General features: G+C 45.6%; 1 protein-coding gene across 1 annotated transcript in view; it reads right to left on the bottom strand.

Moving 5' to 3' along the window:
* cfap74 (cilia and flagella associated protein 74) overlaps positions 1-22,492 on the bottom strand; it is a 355,344-nt gene that overhangs the window by 15,852 nt on the left and 317,000 nt on the right. Inside the window, exons 33-36 of the mRNA XM_063032843.1 lie at positions 20,335-20,454; positions 12,601-12,753; positions 11,778-11,907; positions 122-276 (exon numbers count right to left, since the gene is read on the bottom strand). Coding sequence (XP_062888913.1) covers positions 122-276; positions 11,778-11,907; positions 12,601-12,753; positions 20,335-20,454 — 558 coding nt within the window. The remainder of the gene's footprint in view (positions 1-121; positions 277-11,777; positions 11,908-12,600; positions 12,754-20,334; positions 20,455-22,492) is intronic.

Below are 22,492 nucleotides of genomic sequence, written 5' to 3'. Positions count from 1 at the left end.
TACCGTATCTCTCCTCAGATTATGGATGAGGTGGGTCGAAAATGCCTGTTTCTGTGTTACATGATCCTACTGTGAAGATAATTGCAACAACAATTCCCCTTTTAAGCAGGTGCAGAGATACCTTGTCAAACAGCTCTATGTATATCACATCCGAGTAACATAGACTTTCATGGTCAGGACTGAAGGTCACTTCAAATTCTTGAGTCTGCATTGCATCTATCCATCCTTTAACGGGAGAAACACTGAAGACACTCTGGCCACTGTAGTTCTGAGTACCTGGCAAAATATATAAACGAGAGAGAGTTATACCTCTGGTATGCCTCTAACATTTGAACCACTTTTCAATGCAATTTCTCAATGGGCCAAATGGCATCAATCTGATCCTACGTTTTATGGTCCTTCTCTACAACTACACAGTACTCAGGAAATCTGATATAGCCTTAAATCTTATTCAACATCATAGATTAACACCTATCTGTGTATCCACACCAACAGCTCTTAGAGCACCTTGATAACATGGTGGTTACCATGATGCTTTTACACCACGGGGAATCAGTGCTTGGAGATCAATTCCAATGACATCTGTCAGGAGTCTCTGTGAGTCTTTCCCATGCACTGTGTGGGTTTTCTCCAGGTACAGTAGTCTGATTTCCTTCCACAGTCCCAAGATATACTGGGTAGGTTAACTGGTTAATGAACTGTAAATTGTCCTGTGGTTAGGTTAGGGTTATTTGGGGTTGCTGGGGCGGAATGGCTGGAAGGGCTGGAAGGGCCAGAAGAACCTACTCTGCTGTATCGCTAAATAAATAAGAAGAACAGGACAGCACAGTAGCGCAACAGTTAGTGAAACACTGTTACAGTGCCAGTGACTTGGGTTCAATTCCTGTCACTGTCTGCAAAGAGTTCGTAAGTTCCCCCCTTAAGTGTATAAGTTTCCTCTGAGTGTTCCAGTTTCTTCCTACAGTCCAAAGACATACTGATTAGTAGGAAATTTGGTCATTGAAAATTGTCCTGTGATTAGGCTGGGGTTGAATAGGTGGGTTGCTGGACAATGCGACTCGAAAGGCTAGAACGCCCTTTTCTGTGCTGAATCTCTTAATAAAAATTTAAAAATATTTCCCATGTATTAGGAATTTGCTGTGGTGTGTTTGTAGGGAAAGTGCAGACTGTTGCAAGAAAGTATGCAGACTCTATAAGTGTGTGAAGAGCAAGAAGATAAGACATGAGAGAATAGGACCAATCAAGTGTGACAGTGGAAAAGTGTGTATGGAACCGGAGGAGATAGCAGAGGTACTTAATGAATACGTTGCTTCAGTATTCACTATGGAAAAGTATCTTGGTGATTGTAGGGGTGACTTACAGTGGATTGAAAAGCTTGAGGATATAGACATTAAGAAAGAGAATGTGCTGGAGCTTTTGGAAAGCATCAAGTTAGATAAGTCCCCAGGACCGGACGAGATGTATCCCAAGCTACTGTGGGAAGCGAGGGAGGAGATTGCTGAGCCTCTGGCAATGATCTTTGCATCATCACTGTGGACGGGAGAGGTTCCGGAGGATTGGAGGGTTGCAGATGTTGTTCCCTTATTCAAGAAAGGGAGTAGAGATAGCCCAAGAAATTATAGACCAGTGAATCTTACTTCAGTGGTTGGTAAGTTGATGGAAAAGATCTTGAGAGGCAGGATATATGAACATTTGGAGAGGCATAATATGATTAAGAATAGTCAGCATGGCTTTGTCAAAGGCAGGTCGTGCCGTATGAGCCTGATTGAATTTTTTGAGGATGTGATTAAACATGTTGATGAAGGTAGAGCAGTAGATGTAGTGTATATGGATTTCAGCAAGGCATTTGATAAGGTACCTCATGCCAGACTTATTGAGAAAGTGAGGAGGCATGGAATCCATGGGGACCTTGCTTTGTGGATCCAGAATTGGCTTGCCCACAGAAGGCAAAGAGTGGTTGTAAACGGGTCATATTCTGCATGGAGGTTGGTGATCAGTGGTGTGCCTTAGGGATTTGTTCTGAGACCCCTTCTCTTCGTGATTTTTATAAATGACCTGGATGAGAAAGTGGAGGGATGGGTTAGTAAATTTGCTGATGACACCAAGGTGGGGGGTGTTGTGGATAGTGTGGAGGGCTGTCAGAGGTTACAGCGGGACATTGATACGATGCAAAACTGGGCTGAGAAGTGGCAGATGGAATTCAACCCAGATAAGTGTGAGCTGGTTTATTTTGGTAGGTCAAATATGATGGCAGAATATAGTATTAATGGTAAGACTCTTGGCAGTGTGGAGGATCAGAGGGATCTTGGGGTCCGAGTCCATAGGACACTCAAAGTTGCTGCACAGGTTGACTCTGTGGTTAAGAAGGCATACATCAACCGTGGGATTGAGTTTAAGAGCCGAGAGGCAATGTTACAGCTATATAAGACCCCGGTCAACCCACTTGAAGTATTGTGCTCAGTTTTGGTCATCTCACTACAGGAAGAATGTGGAAACTATAGAAAGGGTGCAGAGCAGATTTACAGGGATGTTGCCTGGATTGGGGAGCATGCCTTATGAGAATAGGTTGAGTGAACTTGCCCTTTTCTCCTTGGGGCAGCGGAGGATGAGAAGTGACCTGATAGAGGTGTATAAGATGATGAGAGGCATTGATCGTGTGGATAGTCAGAGGCTTTTTCCCAGGGCTGAAATGGCTAACATGAGAGGGCACAGTTTTAAGGTGCTTGGAAGTAGGTACAGAGGAGATGTCAGGGGTAAGTTTTTTTGCAGAGAGTGATGAGTGCGTGGAATGGGCTGCCGGTGATGGTGGTGGAGGGCCGAAGTGCCTGTATTGTGCTGTAGGTTTTCTACGTTTCAATGTTTTTATGAAACATAGGGTTGTTATTGTAAGTGATTTTAACTTTTCACATATTGACTGAGATTCCCAAACTGTAAAAGGACTAAGTGGGATAGAGTTTGTCAAATGTGTTCAGGAGCTCAGACCAGCAACCAATTGTGTGGGCAGAACGTTGAGAGGAGGGAATTTCACTCAGGTCTGCTGACCAAGTATAAAACAAAATACTGGAGGAACTCAGCAGGCCAGGCAGCACCACAGAAAAGAGTAAGCAGTAGGGTTTGCCCGAAACGTTGCCTGTTTACTCTTTTGCAAAGATGCTGCCTGGCCTGCTGAATTCCTTCAGTGTTTGTGTGTGTTGCTTGGATTTCCAGCATCTACAGATTTTCTCTTGTTTGTGGAGTAGCTCATGGCAGTTTGTTTGGAGCTCTGACCGGCAACTAATTGGCGTTTGGGATTGCTTGGCAAGCGCAAATCAAAGGAGGCTGGGGCAAGCAGAGCGGCCATCATCGGAGTTGACAGTTAGACTGGTGATTTTGAGGCTTTAGCTCTTCAAGGCTTCAGTCAGAGAAGGCAAAAAAGAAAATCTCTAGGAGGAGTTTTTTTCCTCCTCTCTTCTTTACATTTGCTCTGTTAGGACAGCAGAGATGCCAGTGAAGATAGTTGAATGCTCCTCATGTGGGATGTAGAAAGCAGGGAGACCTCCAGTGTCCCTGACAACCACAACTGCAGGAAGTGCATCCAGCTGCAGCTTCTAACGATCTGTGTTAGGGAGTTGGAGCTGGAATTGGATGAACTCTGGATCATTTGGGAGGCTGCGGGGGGGGGGGGGGTGATAGATAGGACATATGGAGACCTAGTTACATCCAAAGTGCAGGACCAAGGAAACAGGGGACAGGAAAGGGAAAGAGGTTAAAGAGCCAGTCAGAGTACCCCTGTGGCTATCCCCCTCAACAACAGGTATAGCAGAGGGAAGTCACAGCAGTCGGATCTCTGGCATTGAGTCTGGCTCTGTGACTCAGAAGGGAAAGGGGGAGAAGGGGCACGCTGTGGTGATTGGGGTTTTGTTAGGGGAACAGAAAGGAGGTTCTATGGGTGAGAACGAGATTCCTGGATGGCATGTTGCCTCCCGAGTCCCAGGGTCTGGGACATCTTGGATCAAGTCCTCAGCATTCTCAAGTGGGAGGGTGAACAGCCAGAGGTTGTGGTCCATGTTGGTACCAATGACATGGGTAGGACTAGTGACGAGGTTCTGCATAGGGAGATCAGGGAGTTTGGTGCTAGGAGCTCTAGGGCTGTGATCTCAGAATTGCTACCCATGGCACATGCTAGTGAGGCTAGAACTAGGAGGATTATACATTTTAATACATGGCTAAGGAATTGGTGTAGAAGGGAGGACATAAGATTTTTGGATTATTGGGCTCTCCTCCAAGGGAGATGGGACCTGTACAGAAGGGATGGTTTGCACCTGAACTTGAGGGGGACTAATATCACAGTGGGGTAGTTTGCTAATGTGGATGGTTTAGACTAGAGATGCAGAGGGATGGGAGCCAGAGTGCCAGTACAGTTAGTGGAGAGGTTGTGGAAACAGCTGTTGGTAAGACCTCAGCCAAAGTCAGGAATCAAAAGGTTGAGCATGGTATGACGAGCATCCTGAGCTGCATGTGCTTTAATGCAAGAAGTACTGCAGGAAAGGCAGATGAGTTCGGGCCATGGATCAACACCTGATGTTGTAGACATTGGTGAGACTTGGTTGCAGGAGGGACAGGACTCCACTAGTGGAGTGTTGCAGGGACTGGTGCTGGGTCCTCTGCTGTTTGTCATTTATATCAACGATCTGGATAATGATGTGGTAAACTGGATCAGCAAATTTGCCGATGATACCAAGATTGGAGGTGTAGTGGATAGCGTTGGGAGGCTATCATGGCTTGCAGTGGGATTTGGACCAGCTGGAAAAATGGGCTGAAAAATGGCAGATGGAATTTAATGCAGTCAAGTGTAGGTCTTGCACAGTGAATGTGGTAGAACAAAAGCATCTTAGAATACAAATCCATAATTCATTGAAAGTGGCATCGCATGTTGATGGGATTGTAAAGAGAGCTGTGGGCACTTTGGCCTTAATAAATTAAAGTAGTGAGTACAGGAGATGGGACGTTACTGTATTTTGAAGTTGTGCAAGACATTGGTGAGGCCTAATTTGGAGTATTCTGTGCAGTTTTGGTCACCTACTTGCAGGAAAGATGTAAATAAGATTGAAGGAGTACAGAGAAATTTACAAGGAGGTTGCCAGGACTAGAGGACCTGAGTTATAAAGAAAAACTGAATAGGTTAGGAGTTTATTCCTTGGAACACAGGAGACTGAGAGGAGATTTGATAGAAAATTATGTGGGGTGTAGATAGGGTAAATGCAAGTAGGCTTTTTCCACTGAGGTTGGGTGGGACTACTCCTAGAGGTCATTGGTTAAGAGTGACAGATAAAAAGATTAAGGGAAGCATGAGAGGAAACCGCTTCACTTAGAGGGTCATTAGAGTGTTGAACAAGCTGCCAGCACGAGTGCTGCAAGTGGGCTTGCTTTCAACATTTAAGAATAGTTTGGACATGGATGGTGTGGTAAGGAGGGCTATGGTCCTGCTGCAGGTTGATCAGAGTAGGCAATTTAAATAGTTTGGCATGGACTAGATGGGCCGAAGAACCTGTTTCTATGCTGTATTTTTATATGACTCTATGACTTGATAATTATAGAGAATAAAGAATTATGTAAAAGTAAGAAGTAAAATACAAATATGGAATAAAATGTTCATGAATATACAATGTATTTACAAAGTAAACAGCATTATAAAAAGGGGTTTAAAGTGTTTACAGTATGGTGCAGCGAAAAAGTAGTAGGTAGAGGGTGGTGGCAGGTGGAATAGGTGCTGTGACGAGAATACACATAAATTCAGATGTTTGCTGGCCTGGGCTAGCACCAGTGGCATCAGCAGTTGGTCTGCCACCTGTCCTCAGGGGAGGGAGAGATAAGGCACACAATGAAGCAGCATTTGGAGATGTTAATGAAAGAGCCATCAGTCTGGGTATTGGCAAGATCGGCTCCCCCTTTGAACCCTGAACTGTTTGAAGTGATGGACAAGCGATCTGGAGATGTGTAATGAAGGGACGGGAGAGAGAGCTGTCTAGAGCGGCTCCCCCTTTGAACCCTGAACTGTTTGAAGTGATGGACAGGCGATACCCCAGCAGGGGGATAAAAAGGGACAGGTTCGCTAAGGCAAGACACACACGACACTCGAGGTAACGAGACCCTGGAAGCGGTGCGCCTCTTACGAGTCGGTGGGAAGTACCGGGCCATAAACGCACAGGGTGGAAAGGTACGATCAGCGGGAACCCGGTGTGTGTCCACCCTTGCTTGGGTGCCGGGTTCACTGCAGAGGATCGACTGCATCTGGAGGAGGGGTCACAGTCGGTGACCTCAGGTGACATCACAAAGGACTCGCCCGAAAGCTGCTTGTGAGCAATATCGCCGGTCTGTGAGTGGAAGCCGTTTTGAATGATCATTCATTCTCGTTCTCTCTCTCCCTCCCCCCATGTTGTCCATCGCCATGGCAACGATTACTGCGCGCTGAACTAAATTGACCTGGACTTTGTGTCACTTTGAAATTGGTAATTTACTCCTAGACAACGATAGAACTTGATTGATCCTGTTATCTTAATTCTGTGCACATGTGTGTTTATCATTGCTGAACTGTTGCATTTATTATCCTTTCGATTACTGTGTTGCTTGTTTCTTTAATAAAACTTTCTCAGTTCTAGTAATCCAGACTCCAACTGAGTGATCCATTTCTGCTGGTTTGGCAACCCAGTTACGGGGTACGTAACATAAGTGGGGTTCTCGTCCGCGATTTTGAACGCTAAATTTGGGACGGAGTAAGTTGATTGGGTCAAAATTCCCAAAAGAAAGAAAAGACAAACAGCAGAAATGGAGGCCGAGGAATTTATAAAGGCGCTGACCTTGGAGGCATTAGAGGATGCCAGGAAATCGGAATTGGTAGCTGTGGCCAAACGGTTGAATCTTGCTAAGGGGAAGTCGACAATGAGGAGAGAGGAGATACACAGAGCTATCGTAGAGCACTATGTATCTAAAGGTGTGTTTCCCCAAGGCGAGCTGGAGGTGGTGTTTTTTGAAAAACCTGCTGGAGACGTGGTACAGGTGCAGCTCGAAAAACTGAGACTCGAGCACGAGTTCCGGGTACGGCAGTTGGAGCGGGAAGAGAAAGAGAGGGACAGACAGTTGGAGAGAGAAGAGAAAGAGAGAGAGACAGCTGGAGCGAGAGGAGAAGCAGAGGGAAAGGGAATTTGAATTGGAGAAGTTAAAGTTAAGGGCAGAGCAGGGGCTCGTGCGGAACCAAGGTGGAGGGTTCCGGGCGACCCAGGAGGTTAGGCTGGTTCCCCCATTTGATGATACCGACGTGGATTGGTACTTCCTCCATTTCGAAAAAGTGGCTATAAGTCAGGACTGGCCGAGGGATAAGTGGGTTGTTTTGCTTCAGAGTGTACTGAAAGGGAAAGCCCAAGAAGCTTACTCTGCTTTGTCTGCAGAAGATGCCCAGAGGTGTGAGCTGGTGAAAGAGGCCATCCTCAGGATTTTATGAGTTGGTCCTGGAGGCATACTGGCGGAGGTTCCGGAATGCGAGGAAGCAGTGGGACCGCACATATTTGGAGTTTGCCCGTGAGATGCAGACATATTGTGAGTGTTGGTGCGCCTCAAAGGGGGTAGAGGGGGATTATGACAGGCTGCTATAGCTGATCCTGATTGAGCAGTTTAAAGGTTGTGTCCCTGAGGGTATGAGACCCTACCTAGATGAGAAAGAGGCAGCCACGTTAGCCGCAACTGCTAAGTTAGCGGATGAGTATGCGTTGACGCATAAAATGAAGTTTGCCCCGAATAAAGGCTACCAGAAGGGTAGTCAGGATGGCGGGGATAGTCCGCCAGAAAAGTCAGAAAGTAAGCCGGGGACTAGTGAGAAGGATAAGGTAGACCAGGAGCAGTCTGGCAGAAAGTCTCCTGGGGTCGTCTGTTGTAATTGCGGGAAAGTCGGACACTTTGCGTCCAGGTGCTTTGCCCCAAAGAAGGAGATGGGAAAAGGGAAGACAGCGATTTTGACTGGCTGTATCGAGCTGTTAAGCGAACCGCTAGGGAAGGACAGGTCTGCCAAAGTTCAGGAAGGGCGCGAGAGGTTTATCTCGGCCGGATTGGTGTCGGTGAAGGAGGGGCTAAAACCAGTTCCAGTGTGGATCTGGAGAGACACGGGAGCGTGTCAGTCACTAATACTGAAGAGTGTATTAGAGTTTAGCTCAGAGACCCAGACTGGGGAGGTCAAGGTCAAAGGTATTGGGGAAGGGACAGAGACAGTCCCTCTGCACCAGGTACACTTACAAAGCAACCTGGTCTCTGGACTAGTCACGATCGGGGTGAGGTCCGAATTACCGATGAAAGGCGTGGAAGTCTTGCTCGGTAATGACATTGCCAGGGGAATCGTGTTCCCAGTCGTGAGATTGACAGGTCAGCCTGCCAGCATTGAGGCCCCGCCCATGGACTCACAGGTTCATCATGGGGCTGCGGTGGTAAATTTAGCTGAAACGTTTCTGCCAGTCTTGTACGAGACGGGGGAGTGTAGTGAGACAAGAGGTAGTGAGGGAGCTGGGACAGACATAGCAGTAGCCAGGAAAGAATTTGTGCAGACGCAGGAGCGAGACGAGGGGCTGATGGTTTTGGCAGAGACAGCTCTCTCTGACACAGACTTGACAAGGGAACTAGTAGGCTATTGTGTGGAGGAGGAAGTGCTAAGGAAGAAAGGAAGACCAAGTACCACGCCTGCAGATGAGGATGAGGAATGGGGGGTGGTGCAAAAGAGTTATGGGGATGAGGTTTTTAACCTGGCCCATGAGGTACCCCCCGGTGGACATTTTGCGGTGCTGGAGGAAACAGTTGGTGGAATCATGAAAGAGGTTTACCGGCTGCCCAGGGGGAAGGATGTTATTGAACATGACCAACGCGAACTGAGATGGTCACAGGCTTTTGATATGCTAACAAACCTAGTCGGTGTTAGCGTGGAAATCAATGAAGCTAGGGGCCCCCTGATAAGAGAAAAAAACCATTTTGAAAAGATTAGTATGGGATCGATCAGATGGGAGAAGGCTATTGTTTTGGCCAGGTCTACTGATAAGGTCTCTCCCTTAATCCCCCGAACAAAGTGACTCTTTAGGAGAAGTAATTAAACGACTCGCACCCGTGTGTTTGATTGTCCCGAGGCGATGCAAAGAACTGGGACGTTGGGTGGTGTCTGTTACAATAGGCAAGCCTAGTAAACAACATGCATATAGAATGAGTGTGACTAAAGGGCTGATGAACACAGAGGTGTGTATTGGCAATTTAATACGGCTGTCTGAAGCCAGCTTGATAGTGAACCTTGAAAAAAAATGAGTTCGGCCACGCGAAGGTCACTTACTTGGGAATTGTGGTGACACAGGGGCAGCTGGCAGCGATGCAAGCTACAGTGCAGGCTATCGCTGACCTCCCAACCCTGACAGACAAGAGGGCCCTCAGAAGGCTCTTGGAGATGGTGGGGTACTATAGGAAGTTTTGCAATAACTCTGCGGTCAGTACCCCTCCCCCTCCTACTAAGCCCTTGTGAGAGAAAACTAGGTCGGAATGGGACGACCCTTGTTATTGTGGTCCGGGACAAAACCAAATGAGAGGTTACATTGATTGCAAATCATCAGTGTTTTTGGCCACCATGAAGTTTGCTAAGTTGGAGCCTGGTCTAAGGGATTATTAATACCACATATAAAAGGGACAGAAAATGTGATTGCTGACTGTCTGTCAAGGTGCTGACAACTTCAAATTCTCTGTATTAGCCAAATAGCTGATAAAGATGTATATTTGTGTGTATCAAATAATGTACTCATGTTTGTAATTTTTACCCTGGTAAAAATCCTTAAAGGGGGGAAGTGTGACGAGAATACACATAAATTCAGATGTTTGCTGGCCTGGGCTAGCACCAGTGGCATCAGCAGTTGGTCTGCCACCTGTCCTCAGGGGAGGGAGAGATAAGGAACAATGAAGCAGCATTTGGAGATGTTAATGAAGGAGCCATCAGTCTGGGTATTGGCAAGATCGGCTCCCCCTTTGAACCCTGAACTTTTTGAAGTGATGGACAGGCGATCTGGAGATGTGTAATGAAGGGTCGGGAGAGAGAGCTGTCTAGAGCGGCTCCCCCTTTGAACCCTGAACTGTTTGAAGTGATGGACAGGCGATACCCCAGCAGGGGGATAAAAAGGGACAGGTTCGCTAAGGCAAGACACACACGACACTCGAGGTAACGAGACCCTGGAAGCGGTGCGCCTCTTACGAGTCGGTGGGAAGTACCGGGCCATAAACGCACAGGGTGGAAAGGTACGATCAGTGGAAACCCGGTGTGTGTCCGCCCTTGCTTGGGTGCCAGGTTCACTGCAGAGGATCGACTGCATCTGGAGGAGGGGTCACAGTCGGTGACCCCAGGTGACATCACAAAGGACTCGCCCGAAAGCTGCTTGTGAGCAATATCGCCGGTCTGTGAGTGGAAGCCGTTTTGAATGATCATTCGTTCTCATTCTCTCTCTCCCTCCCCCAATGTTGTCCATTGCCGTGGCAATGATTACTGCGCACTGAACTAAATTGAACTGGACTTTGTGTCACTTTGAAATTGGTCATTTACCCCTAGACAACGATAGAACTTGATTGATCCTGTTATCTTAATTCTGTGCACATGTGTGTTTATCATTGCTGAACTGTTGCATTTATTATCCTTTCGATTACTGTGTTGCTTGTTACTTTAATAAAACTTTCTTAGTTCTAGTAATCCAGACTCCAACTGAGTGATCCATTTCTGCTGGTTTGGCAACCCAGTTACGGGGTACGTAACAGTACCAAATTGAACTTGGTTATGGTATCACCATCGGTGAGGTGCTCTAACTCATCAATCCCTCTGTCTTCAGGAGGTGACATTTACCAAAAGAATACACGTAACAAATTAAATCCAGAGCAACACACAAAATGCTGAAGGAACTCAACAGGTCAGACAGCATCTGTGGAAATGAATACACATTGATGTTTCAACAGAACTGGAAAGTAAGGGAAGATGCCAGAATAAAAAGGCGGGGGGAGGGGAAGGAGGCCAGGCTAGAAGGTGATAGGTGAAGCCAGGTGGGTGAGAAAGTAAAGGGCGGGAGAAGAAGGCATCTGATAGAAGAGCAGTGAGTCATAAAGAGAAGAAATTCTGCAGATGCTGGAAATCCAAATCAACACACACAAAATGATGGAGGAACTCAGCAGGTCAGGCAGCATCTATGGAAATGAGTAAGCAGTCAACATTTTGGGCCGAGAGATATTCTATTGCCCACTCTGGCCTCTTACCACTTCTCACCTGCCTATCACCTCCCCCCTGTGGCCCCTCTTCCTTTCCTTTTCCCCCTGTTCCAATCTCCTTTCCTATCAGATTCCTTCCTCTCCAGGCCTTTACCTTTCCTACCCACCTGGGTTCACCTATCATCTTCCAGCTATCCTCCTTCCCACTCCCCCCACCTTTGTAGTTTGGTATCTTCCCCCTTCCTTTCCAGTGCTGAAGAAGGGTCTCAGCTGAGAAGTTGACTGTTTATTCATTTCCATAGGTACTGCCTGACCTGCTGAGTTCCTCCAGCATTTGGTTGATAGGAGAGGAGAGTGGACAATGGGAACAAAGGAAGGAGGAGAGGCACCATGGGGACATGATAAGTAAGTGAGGAGATGAGCTAAGAGGCCAGAGTGGGGAATTAAAGAAGAGGGAAGGGGGAGGGGAAAAATGAATATGTTTGGATGTAAATTTTCTAGATTTAAATGTTTTTGCATTATTAATAGAATTAATAAGTACTCACCCACTAAAGAAACAGCTATTTCACTGGATGTTAGGAAGGATGGTAACTCTTGCTGCTCTTTAAACTTTCTGTAAGACAGACTCCCCAACTTCACATCAAACATGACACGAAGCCTCGTGGCATTTTGCAACTGTCAAAATAATAAATGAATAAAATCAGGTTGAATGTAAAGTGCAAGTTCAGCAGGACCAGGTCCAGTGACAATCAACAATGTGATTGTTTTTGTATGATCCAATATATCCAGTATGGTGACGAGGAAGGCAAATAATACGTTAGCATTTATTTTGAGAGAATTAGAATATAAAAGCACGAATGTAATGCTGAGGCTTTATAAGGCATAGGTCTGACTGCATGGAGTATTGTGAGCAGTTTTGGGCTCCTTATCTAAGAAACAAGGTGCTGGCGTTAGGTAGGTCCACAGGATGTTCATGTGAATGATCCTGGGAATGAAAGAGTTAACTTATAAGGAGCATTTGATGGTTCTGAGCCTGTATTCACTGGAGTTTAGAAGAAAGAGGAGGGATCTCATTGAAGAGGGCAAGGATTAGGGGGAAGGCAATGGGATGGGTGGTAGGACCAGTTGGAATGCTCTTGTAAGAATCATTCAAGGCCTGATGTGCCGTAAGGCTTCCTGCTGTGCTAGAAACATACTGATGGGCCGGATGTCCTCCTTGTGTTATTTTATAGATTTAGTTGTCACTCACCTTCATAGCTCATGTTTCAGAGCACTGTGAACAACAAAGAACCTTGGTCCCTTCCAGTAAGGAATGAAGAGAAGTCCATGGGGAACTAAATGGAGATACATATCCTCAGTGTCACTCACCTGAAATGTTACTGATCTTTTCTGATTTGCAAGAACGTATCCCATATCCAGTACTTTCTCCACAGAGCAGGAAATTACTGGGTCTACACCAGATCCAGTCAGGATCAGGGAGCAGCTGGCTTTCGCTGTGATAATTTCCATCGATTCATAGAACTGTGAACAGACGATGGAGCACGGTAACTAGAAACTGTGATATGTTAGTGACAAGAGATAATTCGTTCTATAACTATGAAGAAATGCTGAATTTCATATTATAATGAAAGGACATCTAAAAGTAGACAACTGCAAAAAGAAAGTGCTTATATTCACTCAGTAACTCATCAAAAATCCACCCAGCATATAGACTCTCCTTATAGATGTTAGTTACATCATACGCCAAAGTAAACAACATTAACAAAATGATGGGGAGCTCCACAGTCAGGCAGAGCTGATGTTTGGGGCTGAGACTCTTCATCAGGACATGAAGAATTCCAAAGTCTGCAGAATCTTGTGTTTGTAAATACCTGTAACATAATTATCTTTATCTTCAGACCATTTTTGCTGCAGCTACTGTCTCCTATCAGCTTCTTTATTTCTTCTTCTTAAGTCCCATCACCCCTACAAGGGCATAGGCCACAGATAGCAGCTTGCCAGAGCCCTCTGTCCTGGGCTGATGGTTGATTGGCCCTGTGGCTTCTGCCTTCACCTCATAACTGCATACACATTCTCGATGAAGAGCCAACCTCTCTCGGGATGAGGTCTTTGGAGCTTCTGTTGGCGTTTTTGCAGCTCTGGGTTTTTATGGGATGGATTTACTAGCCCCATGCCCAACTCCCCTTCTTTCACAGTTGGGCTTGAGACCATCTAAGGTGGAGTTGGCTCCTTTACTACAGGATGGTAATAGAGTCAGAGAGTCACAAGGACAGACAGAGGCCCTTCAGCCCCACTGTCCATGCTGACCAAGATTCCTATTTGAGTTAATCCCATTTGGCCCATAAAGCACCTTTCCCATCCATGAAGCTGGAGATTTCATAGCTTCAAGGTGAGCTGGTGGGTACCATTACTGGTGACACAAAGAAGGGCCTGTAGCCCCTACAATTGATGCCTGCCTCACTCCACTCATCTCGATGACATTTGGTTGGAATTTTCACAGCACATGGAAACTGCTCTTTTCCTGAGTTAAAACACAGTATGCACAGGTCTTTAGTACTTGGCCAGGTACCTCATCTGGGCTGGATGCTTTTCGTGGGTTCACCCTCCTGAAGGCTGCTGACATGTCGGCTTCAGATACTGAAATCACAGGATGTGGGAGCTGGTGATGGTTTCTCTGTGTTTTGACGGTCAAAATGAGCAGAGAAGGCATTGTACTCATCTGAAAGCAACGCCCTGCTGTCTCTATGTCGCATGATTTAACTTTGTAAGAGGTGATAGCATTCAAGCCCTGCCACAACTGTCAAGCATTCTTCAGTGATTCACATTTGCTGTGGAATTTCCACTTCGCATGTGAGATGGCTTTCTGGAGATGGTAGCTGGACCTTTTTGCATTTTACTTGGTCACCAGAGCTGAATGCCACTGATCTGGACTTCAGCAGATTGAAGATTTCATGGTTCATTGAGGGCGTCTGGTTGGGTAGGACCCTGAATGATACTCTGGGGACAGACTCATGCACGACTGTTTTTATACTGTCCATGACAAACCATGGTGTATTGGTTCAAATCCTCCAATGAATCCTTGATCAAGGCCCAGTTCACTGACTTGAGGCAATCCTGCAGCCACTGCCCTGCCTCTCGTGACCACCCCTCTGTTATCCTTACCCCTACAGCTTTGGTCTTTAGCCTCTGCCTGAAACGTGGTCCAGGCATGGGATGGCAGGCATACCTAATCACAGTGTAACAGTGGTTGAGTGCATTGGGATCCCTGGTGCTGCAGGTGATGTGTCGCTTCTTCCCCTCCACTATCAGATTTCTGAATGGACAATGAACACACCTCACTAATTTTTCTCTCAAACAACAGGAATTCTGCAGATGCTGGAAATTCAAGCAACACACATCAAAGTTGCTGGTGAACGCAGCAGGCCAGGCAGCATCTATAGGAAGAGGCGCAGTCGACGTTTCAGGCCGAGACCCTTCGTCAGGACTAACTGAAGGAAGAGTGAGTAAGGGATTGTTTTTCTCTCTTTTTGCACAAGTTCAAGTTTATTGTCATCTGACTATATACAACCAAATGAAACAACATTCCTCTGGACCACAGTGCACCCAAAGAACATACATCACACACATAGAACATAGAATAGTACAGCACAGTACAGGCCCTTCAGCCCACAATATTGTGCCGACCCTCAAACCCTGCTTCCCATATAAGCCCCCACCTTAGATTCCTCCATATACCTGTCTAGTAGTCTCTTAAATTTCACTAGTGTATCTGCCTCCACCACTGACTCAGGCAGTGTATTCCACGCACCAACCACTCTCTGAGTAAAAAACCTTCCTCTAATATCCCCCTTGAACTTCTCACCCCTTACCTTAAAGCCACGTCCTCTTGTACTGAGCAGTGGTGCCCTGGCTATCCACTCTATCTATTCCTCTTATTATCTTGTACACCTCTATCATGTCTCCTCTCATCCTCCTTCTCTCCAAAGAGTAAAGCCCTAGCTCCCTTAATCTCTGATCATAATGCATACTTTCTAAACCAGGCAGCATCCTGGTAAATCTCCTCTGTACCCTGCCTTGGAGTTTGTCCTTCCAAAGTGTACCACCTCACACTTCTCCAGGTTGAACTCCATCTGCCACTTCTCAGCCCACTTCTGCATCCTATCAATGTCTCTCTGCAATCTTTTACAATCCTCTACAGTATCTACAACACCACCAACCTTTGTGTCGTCTGCAAACTTGCCAACCCACCCTTCTACCCTCACATCCAGGTCATTAATAAAAATCACAAAAAGTAGAGGTCCCAGAACAGATCCTTGTGGGACAGCACTAGTCACAATCCTCCAATCTGAATGTACTCCCTCCACCACGACCCTCTGCCTTCTGCAGGCAAGCCAATTCTGAATCCACCTGGCCAAACTTCCCTGGATCCCATGCCTTCTAACTTTCTGAATAAGCCTACCGTGTGGAACCTTGTCAAATGCCTTACTAAAATCCATATAGATCACATCCACTGCACTACCCTCATCTATATGCCTGGTCACCTCCTCAAAGAACTCTATCAGGCTTGTTAGACACGATCTGCCCTTCACAAAGCCATGCTGACTGTCCCTGATTAGACCATGATTCTCTAAATGCCTATAGATCCTATCTCTAAGAATCTTTTCCAACAGCTTTCCCGCCACAGACGTAAGGCTCACTGGTCTATAATTACCCGGACTATCCCTACTACCTTTTTTGAACAAGGGAACAACATTCGCCTCCCTCCAATCCTCAGGTACCATTCCCATGGACAACGAGGACATAAAGAGCCTAGCCAGAGGCTCAGCAATCTCTTCTCTCGCCTCGTGGAGCAGCCTGGGGAATATTCCGTCAGGCCCTGGGGACTTATCTGTCCTAGTGTATTTTAACAACTCCAACACCTCCTCTCCCTTAATATCAATATGCTGCAGAACATCAACCTCACTCATATTGTCCTCACTGTCATCAAGTTCCCTCTCATTGGTGAATACCGAAGAGAAGTATTCATTGAGGACCTCGCTCACTTCCACAGTCTCCAGGCACATCTTCCCACCTTTATCTCTAATCGGTCCTACCTTCACTACTGTCATCCTTTTTTTCTTCACATAATTGAAGAATGCCTTGGGGTTTGCCTTTACCCTACTCGCCAAGGCCTTCTATGCCCCCTTCTTGCTCTTCTCAGCCCCTTCTTAAGCTCCTTTCTTGCTTCCCTATATTCCTCAATAGACCCATCTGATCCTTGCTTCCTAAACCTCATGTATGCTGCCTTCTTCCACCTGACTAGAGTTTCCACCTCACTTGTCACCCATGGTTCCTTCACCCTACCATTCTTTATCTTCCTCATCAGGACAAATTTATCCCTAGCATCCCGCAAGAGATCTCTAAACATCCACCACATGTCCATAGTACATTTCCCTGCAAAAACATCATCCCAATTCACACCCGCAAGTTCTAGCCTTATAGCCTCATAATTTTCCTTTCCCCAATTAAAAATTTTCCTGTCCTCTTTGATTCTATCCTTTTCCATGATAATTATAAAGGCCAGGGAGCGGTGGTCACTGTCCCCCAGATGCTCACCCACTGAGAGATCTGTGACCTGACCCGGTTCATTACCTAGTACTAGATCTAGTATGGCATTCCCCCTGGTCGGCCTGTCCACACACTGTGACAGGAATCCGTCCTGGACACACTTAACAAATTCTGCCCCATCTAAACCCTTGGAACTAATCAGGTGCCAATCAATATTAGGGAAGTTAAAGTCAACCATGATAACAACCCTGTTATTTTTGCACCTTTCCGAAATCTGCCTCCCAATCTGCTCCTCTGTATCTCTGCTGCTACCAGGGGGCCTATAGAATACCCCCAGTAGAGTAACTGCTCCCTTCCTGTTCCTGACTTCCACCCATATTGACTCAAAAGAGGATCCTGCTACATTACCCACCCTTTCTGTAGCTGTAATAGTATCCCTGACCAGTAATGCCATGCCTCCTCCCCTTTTTCCGCCCTCTCTATCCCTCTTAAAGCACTGAAATCCAGGAATACTGAGAATCCATTCCTGCCCTGGTGCCAGCCAAGTCTCTGTAATGGCCACTACATCATAATTCCATGTATGTATCCAAGCTCTCAGTTCATCACCTTTGTTCCTGATGCTTCTTGCATTGAGGTACACACATTTCAGCCCTTCTACCTTACTGTCTTTACACCGTTTATTCTGCTTCTCTTTCCTCAAAGCCTCTCTGTATGTTAGATCTGGCTTTACTCCATGCCCTTCTTTCACTGCTCTATCGCTCTGGGTCCCATCCCCCTCGCAAATTAGTTTAAACCCTCCCGAACCATGCTAGCAAACCTACCTGCAAGGATATTGCTCCCCCTCAAGTTCAGGTTCAACCCATCCAATCTGTACAGGTCCCAGCTTCCCCAGAAGAGATCCCAATGATCCAAAAATCTAAAACCCTGTTCCCTGCACCAACTCCTCAGCCACACATTCAACTGCCATCTCCTCCAATTCTTACCATCTCTGTCACGTAGCACTGGCAGCAATCCTGAGAACGTCACCCTTGAGTTCCTGTTCTTCAGCCTTCTGCCTAATTCCCGAAACTCACACTTCAGGACCTCATCCCTCTTCCTGCCTATGTCGTTGGTCCCAACATGTATCACGACTTCTGGTTGCTTTCCCTCTCATACCAGGATGTCGTGCACCCGGTCAGAGACATCCCGGACCCTGGCACCCAGGAGGCAACAAACCATGTGGGTGTCCTTCTCACATCCACAAAATCTCCTGTCTGCTCCCCTGACTATAGAGTCTCCAATGATGACAGCTCTCCTCTTCTCCGTCCCACCCTTCTGCACCACAGGGTCAGACTCAGTGCCGGAAGCCCTGCCACCGTGGCTCACACCTGGTCGGTCGTCACCGCCAACAGTATCCAGGACGGTAAACTTATTATTCAGGGGAATGGCTACAGGGGTGCTCTGCACTACCTGTCTGCTCCCCTTCGCTTCCCCCCTCTGACTGTCACCCAACGACCTGCTTCCGACAGCCTAGGTGTGACTACCTCCCTGTAGCTCTCATCTATGACTGCCTCATTCTCCCTTATGAGTCGAAGGTCATCCAGCTGCTGCTCCAGATTCTATACACGGTCTTCCAGATCACCCAGCCGTATGCACTTCTGGCAGATGTGACTCTGCGGGAGAGGGGAGTTCCCCCAAGTCTGCCACATCTCACATGAGAGGCACATCACCATCTCAGGAGACATTGTAAAAACAGCACATAAAACAAAATATTACCTCTAATAAGTTAATAAACTATAATGCAAAGTGCATGTAGTGTGCAGCACAGGTAAACAGTAATCAGCTCATTATCCTAGTGTCGAAACCTTGGTGGTGGCAGGGTATTCATTAGGCTCACAGCCTGAAGGAATAAGCGGTTACCAAGACTAGCAGTCCCCGTGTCACAATGTATGCAATGGAACCCAAGTGCAGAGGAAAGGCATTCTCCAATTCGTAACTAGTGGTGTTGGAATCGATTCTTCTTATGTTGTATGTCAGTATTTTGGATGCTTCGCTGCAAAGTTGGCAGATGAGATGAAGATAGGTGGAGGGGCGGGTAATTTTGAGAAAGTAGAGAGGCTACAGAAAGATTTAGGACAATGGGCAAAGACATGGCAGATGGAATACAAGTGTTGGGAAGTGTATGGTCATGTACTTTGGGAGAAGAAATGAAAGGGTTGACTGTTTTCTAAGTGGAGAGAAAATACAAAAAACTGAAGCACATAAGGGACTTGGGAGTGCTTGTTCAGGATTCTCCAAAGGTTAAATTGCAGGTTGAGCCTGTGGTGAGGAAGGCAACTGCTATGAATATAAAAGCAGGGATGCAATCTTGAGACTTTGTAAAGCACTGGTGAGGCCTCACTTGGAGCCTTGGGCCTCTTATCTGAGAAAGGATGTCTTGAAACAGGAGAAGGTTCAATGGAGGTTCACAGAAATGATTCCAGGATTAAGTAACTTGTCATATAAAGAGCATTTGATGCCTTTGGGGCTGTATTCACTGGAATTCAGAAGAATGAAGGGTGATCTAATTGAAACCTATCAAATGGTGAAAGGCCTTGATAGATTGGATATAGAGAGGATGTTTTCTATGGCGGGAGAGTATAAGATCTTTTTTTGCACTAGTAATTTCATTTAATTTTTAAAATATATATTTCTTATTGTAATTGATAACTTTTTTGTCATGTACTGCTGTCATAAAACAGCAAATTTCATGATGTATGCCAATGATATTAAACCTGATGCTGATTTTGATTCTGGAACAGTGATATAATCTCATGTTGTTGACTGGGTTCTGATGAATGTTCAATGATATAAAATAATAAGTTTGGTTCCCTTTCCACAGATCCCACCTGGTGTGCAGAGTATAGCCACCATTCTGTTTCTATTGCAGATTTCCAGGGTAATTTGTGTTCTGATCATTGGAGAAGTTCCCAGGCTAGTCAGGTAGAAAAGGAGCCTCCACCCCTACCCCCAGCCAGAACAGAAATAACGCTGAGTGTGATAGACAGCTCTGGAGAATATGAAACCTACAAGCACACTTGTACAAGTCACTATCAGTATCTCCTCAGAGCACCCGTCCTGGAGCTTTCCTCACTGTCACGCTCAGTGCCTGCCTGGTATACAGTGAAGGTCAATGTAGTTCCCTGCTTTTAATATACTATAGTGTGGAACTCTCTGACCGGAACCGAAACAAATACTTCTCCAAAAAATGGAGGGCTTTGTGGGAGGAAAGGGTTAGATTGATCTTAGAGTAGGTTAACAGGTCGGAGCCCGTACTGTGCTGTAATATTGTTCCATATTCTAATGTGAAATACATTATTAATGTTCAACGTTTAAAGTAAATTTAATATCGAAGTTTGTATATGTCACCAAGTACCTGCCTGAGGTTCATTTTCTTGCAGACATTCACAATAGAACAAAGAAATACAGTAGAATCAATCAAAAACTACACACAAAAAATGACAATCAATAATCCATCATTTAAAAAAAATTCAACTTACTGCAAATAAACTAAATAAAGAACAGTAAAAAGCTGACCATTTTACTTGCAGTTGGTGTGAAGGAAAAGACAAGATTCTGAGCTTCCCCTGGTTGAAGGGCTCGAAGGAAACTCAGAAGCTGGAAGGGACCTCCGGAATCCAGCAGAGTTGATTTCAGCTGTAATATTGTTCATTAAGGATTCATTTAGAGAAGACCACAGAAACCTGGAGATGAAGGGTTAAATAAATCTGGTAGTGATGGTTTGACTCTCTATAAATGTATACTTAGTGGCCACTTTAATAGATATACCTGTACATCAGCTCATTAATGTAAATACCTAATCAGCCAATCGTGTGGCAACAACTCAAAGCATAAAACTATGTATCATGGTCAAGAGGTTCATTTGTTGTTCACATAAAATATCAGAATGGGGAAGAAATGTGATTTAAGTGACTTTGACCATGTAATGATTTTTGGTGCCAGATGGGGTGGTTTGAGTATCTTAGAAACTGCTAATCTCCTGGCACTTTCACACATAGCAGTCTCTGGAGTTTACAGAGATTGGTGCAAAGAACAAAAAAAAAAATCTGGTGAGCAGCAGTTCTTAAGGCAAAAATTGAGAATGATTCATTCTGACAGGAAGGTGACAATAACTCAAGTAACCATGATTACAACAGTGGTGTGCAGAGGAGCGTCCTGAATGTACAACACATCAAACCTTCAAGTGCATGGGCTGCAGCAGAAGAAACCAGGAACATACACTCAGTGGCCACATTATTAGGTACAAGAGTTACCACTGACTGTATATACATAATGTTACACAATTCAAATAAGATAATGTCTAAATATAACACAGCCATTCCTAAATCTAATCATGGGGAAAGTCTTCCTTAGAGAGTGACGAGGATGTAATAAAACACATTGATGAAGGTAGAACAGAAGATGTGTTGTATATAGATTTCAGTAAGGCATTTGGTAAGGTTCCCCATGCAAGGCTCATTCGGAATGTAAGGCCTGGGATCCAAGGAGACCTTGCTTTGTGAGTCCAGAATTGGCTTGCCCACAGATGGCAAAGGGTGGTTGTAGATGGTTTGTATTCTGCATGGAGGCTGGTGACCATTGGTGTTCCACAGGGATCTGTTTCGGGACCCCTCCTCTTTGTGATTTTTACAAATGACCTGGATGAAGAAATAGAAGGGTGGGTTAGTAAATTTGCTGATGACACAAAGATTGGAGGTGTTGTAGATAGTCTGGAGGGTTGTCAGAGGTTACAGTGGGACATTGATAGGATGCAGAAGTCAGCTGAGAAGTGGCAGATGGAGTTCAACCCAGATAAGTGTGAGGTAGTTCATTTTGGTAGGTCAAATTTGAATGCAGAATATGGTATTAAAGGTAAGACTCTGCAGTGTGGAGGATCAGAGAGATCTTGGAGTCCATGTCCATAGGACACTCAAAGTGGCTGCGCAGGTTGACTCTGTAGTTAAGAAGGTGTATGGTGAGTTGGCATTCATCAACCATGGGACTGAGTTCAAGAGCCGTGAGGTAATGTCACAAAATGTAAGATTTTGGTCAGACCCCACTTGGAGTACTCTGTTCAGTTCTGGTCATCTCACCACAGGAAGGATGTGGATACTATAGAGAAGGGGCAGAAAAAATTTACGAGGATGTTGCCTGGATTGGAGAGCATGCCTTATTGAGAATAGGTTGAGTGAACTTGGCCTTTTCTCCTTGGACCAACGGACAATGACAAGTGACCTGATAGAGGTGTATAAAATGTTGAGAGGCACTGATTGTGTGGATAGTCAGAGGTTTTTTACTAGGGCTGAAACAGCTAACATGAGGGAGTATAGTTTTAAGGTACTTGGAAGTAGGAACAGAGGGGATGTTAAGGGAAAGTTTTTCACACAGAGAGTGGTGGGTGTGTGGAATGCACTGCCGGTGACTGTGGTGGAGGCAGATACAATAAGGTATTTTAAGAGACTCTTAGATAGGTACATGGAGCTTAGGAAAATAGAGGGCTATGGGATAGTGTAATTCTAGCCAGTTTCTAGAGTAGATTATGTGGTCGGCACAACATTGTGGACTGAAGTGCCTGTAATGTGCTGTAGATTTCTGTGTTCTATGTGGAATTGTTACTACATGCAGTGAATGAGACACATAGAGAGATGTATTTAAGGAGCAGTTTTAAGGCAAGGATGGTCAAATAGACATGGTC

This window comes from Mobula hypostoma, chromosome 25, assembly GCF_963921235.1.
Source record: "Mobula hypostoma chromosome 25, sMobHyp1.1, whole genome shotgun sequence".
Lineage (NCBI taxonomy): Eukaryota > Metazoa > Chordata > Chondrichthyes > Myliobatiformes > Myliobatidae > Mobula > Mobula hypostoma.
Note: the sequence above shows the minus strand (reverse complement) of the source record. Positions and strands in the feature narration are given on the sequence as shown.